The sequence below is a fragment of the Phanerochaete carnosa genome (genome assembly GCF_000300595.1).
Source record: "Phanerochaete carnosa HHB-10118-sp unplaced genomic scaffold PHACAscaffold_163, whole genome shotgun sequence".
Lineage (NCBI taxonomy): Eukaryota > Fungi > Basidiomycota > Agaricomycetes > Polyporales > Phanerochaetaceae > Phanerochaete > Phanerochaete carnosa.
Window position 1 is genome coordinate 1 of NW_006767790.1, and position 6,471 is coordinate 6,471.

The window sequence follows — 6,471 nt, forward strand, 5'->3', positions numbered from 1 at the left end:
CTGCATTGCCGCGCATCGTCTCCGTATTCAACGCGCTCGATCTTGCCACGTGGGTCGCCGCAGCTTGTAAGTCACCCTCCCACCCGGCGACTTCACCCTTCGCTCTCTGTCCTAACGAAACGCCAGATTTCTTGACCCAAGCAGGGCTCATGCTCTGCGTCGGGCAACTGGTCGACACGATACCCATCAAGACCGTCTACGTCATTTCCATCGTTGTCTTCGAGCTCGGGTCTGTGTTATGTGGGGCGGTGAGCCAGGCCAGCCGCTTCATGGGTGCCTTTGTACTGAACTGTGTCTAGGCTCCGTCGATGCGGGTGCTGATCTTCGGCCGGGCAGTGGCTGGATGTGGCGCTGCTGGGTCAGTGTTTGACGCTCAAACTTAGACTTCGGAACGACTGATGACTGACTGGACTGTTGCAGCATCACCATCTGCTCCGTTGCGACTATTGCGACTGTGCGTAACCTGGCCGACCTTTTTTTTGGCGGTTCTGACGCGCGCTTCGGCTAGTTCACGCGGCTTGAGGACCGTCCAGCTCTGTTCGGCGCGTTCGGCGCGTTGCTTGCGGTAGCGAGTATCATTGGCCCCCTGCTAGGTAAGAGGCCGCAGCTTGTCGCTAGGAGAAGCGCATTCTGACTTTTGCGCACGTAGGTGGAGCATTTACCGGTGGGTGGAAATGTTCTGTAAGGGACGTGCATCTGCTAATCCAAACAGATCATGTATCTTGGAGGTGGTGCTTCTACATTAACCTCCCGGTGCGTCACATCGTGCAATATCTCCAGACGGTGCTCACCACTGCCCATAGATCGGCGGCCTGAGCGTAGTCATCATGCTCCTTTGGCTCCCATACCGCAAGCCACACAACTCGGTGCTGGCCGGGCGCGGCCTCCTCTCCCGTCTCAACCAGTACGCCCTTGCCATCTCGCCGCGTTCTCGCCAGCTCATGTTCGCACAGCGCACTCGATTGGGTCGGTACCGTCCTCTGTCTCGGATTTTCGGCGTGTCTCTTGCTCGGCCTTGAGTGGGGCGGGTCCGTCAAGCCGTGGAAAAGCCCGGCTGTCATTGCGCCACTGTGCATAGCCGGCGTGGCCATTGTCGCGTTTGTCGTTTGGGAAGGACTTCGTGGCTCGAAGGCGCTGGTACCGTACTCCATCTTCCACAGGCGGACGCAGTGTGGTGCTTCACTGGAAGCGGTGCGTAGCTACTCCACTAGCCTGGAGTTTGAGCTGACCCTGCGGTTTAGTTCTGGCTGCTGACGTCTCTCATCGTCTCAGTGGTATGTTGCATGTGGAGTACGCAGACAATAGCGCTTAGTTCCGTTGTATGACAGTATTATCTCCCTCTGTGGTACCAAGTCAACGGCAGAAGCAGCGAGCAATCGGGAATTAACCTGCTTCCGCTGATGCTTTCCTTCGTTGTCTGTGAGTGCACCTTCAGCCTCCACGTCGTGACGTGCTGATATGCTATATAGCTTCCGGTGTCGCATCATATATTACCACGGTATACATTCGTCTGCTACATAGTCGTGCATTCAACCGACTGACTTCACTACCAGGCTACCGGCCGATACTGGCACATCATGCTCGTCACACCGTTGCTGACCGTTGCTGGCGCAGCTTTGATATTCACGTCCGACGCCTCAACTTCCAACGCAAAGCTCATCGGTTTTCAAATCCTTATGGGGGTGCGCCAGATTTTCTTCTTTTGTGAGCTGCAATAAAGACTAACCATCTACTCGCAGGCAGGTCTTGGTATGTTACACCGTTGCAAGCACTATCTGCGACTACTGACACGTAAACAGGCGGTTCGTACCAGTCCTCTTTCGTCGCTGTGCAGGCCGAGTGGGCAGACGAGGTCGAGGAGACCACTCGGGCGTCGGCTATTCTGGTAAGCGGCTGCGAATCTCCGAAGGTCTTGGTATGAACTTTACCTCGTAGATGTTCATCTCGAACTTTGGGGGACTCATCGGCTTGAGGTACGCCCAAAGCTAACTGCACGCGTGCATGGCCACTGACACGAATCCCCGGCAGTGTCGCTGGCACCATCTACAACAACCGCCTCAGCAGCGAACTCTCGCGCGTCCAGGGCCTGACGCCTGAGCTCGTCGACGCACTCAAGCAGAGCGTCACCGTCATCGCGACGCTCCCCGACGGTCTCCGCGAACATGTCCGTGAGGCATCGATCAGGGCTATCACAGCCATCTTCCTCATCCCGCTCATCTGCTCGGCGCTGGGCGCCGTGTGCGCATTGTACGTCTTGTCACCTTGTCTTTCCACGACCCATGGATCTTCTGAGACGGCTTCATCAGGGCCATCCGGAACCACAATGTCAAAGAAAGGGCGAAGCTCGCGGAGGGCTTTGGTGGTGTCGCTGTCATGTGATGCGGCCCGAGTTGTCAGCTCACTGTCTGTCATACAAGCTGTCGTATGGTGTTGTCTGTCTTTACTGTATTTAAGGAGAGGGTCTGCCTGAGCATTACATTCGTTGAAGACTTTGTACGCGGAGGCCGTATGTGAGGTGGCCTGTTTAGCCTCGACCTTGCGGAGCCCGCGCGACACTCTTGCTCTCGATGTAGAATAGCACGTGCGCGCGCGAAGCTGTATGCGCTGGTGCGTGCTCTGCTGCAAGGTTTGCAACGGGTAGGATGCAAGCCAGATCCTGCGCGTTGCGCTGCCCACCCTTCATCTCTCCTACTGCCACGTACGAGAGCCACTCGTCCCCCTTGCCGGCTCAGCCCTGCGAGAAGATGCGTCGTGCGGCATGTTCATCGACGAGTGCCCGCCGAGCCGCACTTACACGTATCCTCGTGCCCTGCCCGGGACTGCACAGCAACACAGGTTAGACTGGGGAGACTACTACTAGTTTCCCTATCTTTCTTCTTCCGTCACGCTTTCCCCGCGTCCCAAAGCGTGACATTATTTGCCACGTGGAGTGGTCGATATTGCATGAGGCATGCCTTACTAGCCGTGCATTACGGCTCGAAGGGCAACTGCGGCGCGGCGTCTGCGTTGCTACAGATGGCTTGTGAAATTACTACTTCAAGTATGTTTCCTATCTGGGATAAAATGTAAACAGAGAACCAAATAGATTGGCCGACCTCCGTCATGATCGATGTCGCTGATCATGCACAGTCCCGCCACAATGGCTTGCATTCCCGCTTCCTTCGCATGGACTGGTCCAAGAAGACTCAGGAGGTCTCTCCTCGGACATCCCCCCTCCTCACTTACAGACTGCCCCTGACAGCCGGGGCTCGCAGAGCCAGGTCCCCGTTGCCGCGTTGCTACTGCGCTCCTCGATTATTATCCCTGCAGCTTGATAAGAAGGAGGCTTTTACGTTCGTGCCCTCTTTGTTCATCTTTCTCCGGGGGCTCGGCATTCGATACAATCGAAGGATTCTGCATTCACACCGCCCCCGTTCATCCCTTGTTTTGTTTTCTTTCCGTAATCTCTGCCGCTCAACATTGTTGAGCATCCAGAACGGCCTGCACAATTCAGCGGACAGCTGCATCTAAATCAGTCCATCTATATCCTTGTATCGTCTCCACCGCATGCATCGTGCATCATGATAGACATTGGTGCTCGCAGTTGGGTGTGCTGGCCGTTCCCGAGCTATCTGCATCCATGATCTTAGACTATTTGACGCACAGGATTACTTGAAATGTCCAGAAAGTGGTACCGGTAGGGATTATTTTCTTTGTCTAGACTGGGACTCCACAGTATGACCATATGGTTTTAACAGTAGTTATGGGCTCCATCTCGCCTCATAGTTTCGGGCTTGGCCTAAGACCTCCTCGTTATTGCCTGCCGACTGATCCTAAAGAGGATATCGCAATTTCTAGCAGCTCGTTTTGACCTCGCCTCTCAGCAAAGTTTCCGCTGTCTCGCCGTCAAGTTCAACTTTCGACCCATCGAAACCCTGCTACATTGGCCCGAGGTGCGTCTTTTCAACAGCTCCTGCCGACATCTGACTACTCGCCCACCACATCATGGTACAAATTTGCGGGATAGTTGCCATCAGCTTCGCAGATAGTGCATGCCGCATGTAGTGCGCGATCATCATCAGAACCTCCTTGCCCGGGATATCATCGCTGATTAGGCCTTGAAGTCTGTGAGTTTTGGAGCTCTAGACGTGCCTGAAGCTTGTGCAGCTCTATGATGTGGGATCGCGGCGGAGACATACAATGGTTTTGTAGTGTACACAGTGGGAGAGTTCAGCCACAATCGGTCACTTCACGACGTCTCGTTTTACTCAATGGGATTGTTCAGTCAGATGCACGCCTCCACAAGCACCGACGCAATACCTTGGTCTCCTACAGCACCTTTCCGATGATCATGACATTGGTACTAGTATATAGGCATCGCTGCTCACCGCATCACATCACATAACATCCTAGCTCTCCCGTCGGCCCAGCCAATGTCAGCTATGAACGCTACCGCCTCCGCCGGCGATGCAGGCAATGCGACTGCTTCTGCAGTTCCGCAAATCCCGCCTGAGATTATCGCATCCATCGTGGAGGGGTATGCCAATGGGATACGTACACCGCTCGGCTTCGTGCTCATCGGGACAATATTCGGGTCGATGCTCGTTCCTATTCTCATCTGTCTCTTCTATTTTTCCACCTCCACTACACGACGTCAGTCAGTGTTCATTATGAATGTTATCATGATTCTATTCGGCATTACCATAGCGATCTGGAATAATCAGATCGTGGTAAGTGTACCTCGGTCGTGCTTTGGATCGCGAAGACTTACAGTCTCGAAAGCTCTTAGGCATTTTGCGCACCACAAAACCGGTCAGCTCGGTCGACATCTCCGCATTCACAGTCGTCTTTGGTATTGCGCCATGGTTTGCAGACCTTGTGCTTGCTCTCCGACTCCTAGTTGTCTTTCCACCTTCGCAGACACCCAAGGCGAAGCTGGCTGCGGTCTTCGCTTTCCCGATCACCGTGAAGATCGTCCGCCTATCCTGTGTGATTGCGTACTACCATACGTGGGATAAGGAGACAGAGCACGCAGGCTCTGCCTTGCAAGCCGCCGAGACCGTGGACTACAGGCATTCACCGTACACCAAGGTGGAGTGGTTCCTGCAAATATTTGACAACTTGTGGGCTCTCTCTATCCAACATGTCGAACTGATTGCTCACGCTTTGTCGGTAGCTACCTGTCTGCTCTTTTCATCTTGAGGCTATACCGCAGCCAGATCTTCAACGCCATGTCTGGGCGCCGCCCGAATGACCAAAACCGTTTCGCGCAATCCTCGTCGAACTCGCTCAGCTCCCGTCTTAAGTTCTTATTTTGGATCGCACTTGGTAACTTTGTCTTCCCTGGTAAGCGGCTAACCTTTCTTTGGCCGGCAGCTTCGCTAACGTCTGCTTACAGTTATCTTCAATATTATTCTCATCATCGATCTTTACACTGATCCCAACTACATCGTCAATACTATATTCCTTCTTTTCACCAATTACTACGTTTCGATCATCGGCGTAGTATTTGCCACAGGTGAGTTCTTTTTTGCAGACCGTTACCGCCGTCTGGCTCACTAGTCGACAGTGTGGAGCTCGAGCTCGAGCTACAAGCAGCAACGGGATGCAGCAGCGTCCAGCAACCCTTTGCAAGGCTCATGGCGACCGAATCCGAACGTGCGCACCAACGAGACGTTGAACTCTCCTGCCATTAGCTCAAGCGTTCAACCACAAGTATTCTCGCCAGTATGCAAGAATGAAGATTGGGAATCGGGACGAGGATCCAAAGGAGAAGAAATCCCACTCGCAGTGTTTGTGGAAAAGACGCACAAGGGTGATTTATAAATCCGGATATCAACGATTGAGAGTTCAGATCTGATGAACCGAGTGTATCTATTAAGCCCATTATTTATTGCGTGTGTATGTCAATATATTCTCAGTATCGGTGTAACTTTGCGTAGGAAGTGTGTACCCGACTTCTCGCGGCTTGAACTATAGGCCGCTTCAGTAATTCTGTGGGCTATGCATCTGCTGCAGCTGATGATCATGAATGGCAGGGGCCGTTTGATCTTTAGTGGTGGACGTCTCAAGAAAAATAATCTCACTGTAATTGTGATCCATCATCATTTCCACGGCACTGGCAGGCACATAGCCCACGTAGGAGTAGGGAAAACAGCCCAGAGAACGTATGTCGCATAAGCAGGGCATATTAATCTTCGTAAAGCTACATGGGGGTGGAACGATGGGCGATAGCTGTCCTGGCGGCTAAGGGCGGATAGGCGTCGGGCTTGGTGGCGCGCGCAATCGCCGTTGCCATCACTCTAGACGCAACCATCGTCGAAAGACCAATGAGGGTACGAACAAAAAATCCTCTTCCTAGACGGTCCTCATGTCACTATAGCTAGAGGCTCATCCTTTACCCTGACTACCACGATCGCCCGAGGCCCGACTACCCACGGCCGCCCGAGGCCGCATATCACGCTCCGAGTCGTCGCTCATTGTCATCTCTCG

General features: G+C 53.6%; 2 protein-coding genes across 2 annotated transcripts; both read left to right on the forward strand.

The window, feature by feature from the left end:
- On the forward strand, positions 1-2,465 carry PHACADRAFT_265966 (uncharacterized protein; the record flags this gene model as incomplete). Its single annotated transcript, XM_007402446.1, has 16 exons — positions 1-66; positions 127-248; positions 300-358; positions 421-454; positions 509-593; positions 713-753; positions 804-904; positions 954-1,191; positions 1,242-1,274; positions 1,329-1,419; positions 1,470-1,498; positions 1,554-1,704; positions 1,800-1,885; positions 1,936-1,973; positions 2,029-2,247; positions 2,307-2,465. Coding segments are annotated over 16 exons (1,466 nt in total), but the record flags the coding sequence as incomplete, so codon positions are not given.
- Positions 2,466-4,421: 1,956 nt separating this feature from the next.
- Positions 4,422-5,805, forward strand: PHACADRAFT_202207 (uncharacterized protein; the record flags this gene model as incomplete). The annotated part of the gene is made up of 5 exons (XM_007402447.1): positions 4,422-4,709; positions 4,762-5,102; positions 5,156-5,325; positions 5,378-5,497; positions 5,549-5,805. The coding sequence occupies 5 exons, from the start codon at positions 4,422-4,424 to the stop codon at positions 5,803-5,805; spliced, it is 1,176 nt and encodes a 391-aa protein (XP_007402509.1).
- Between the last annotated feature and the right edge of the window lie 666 nt (positions 5,806-6,471).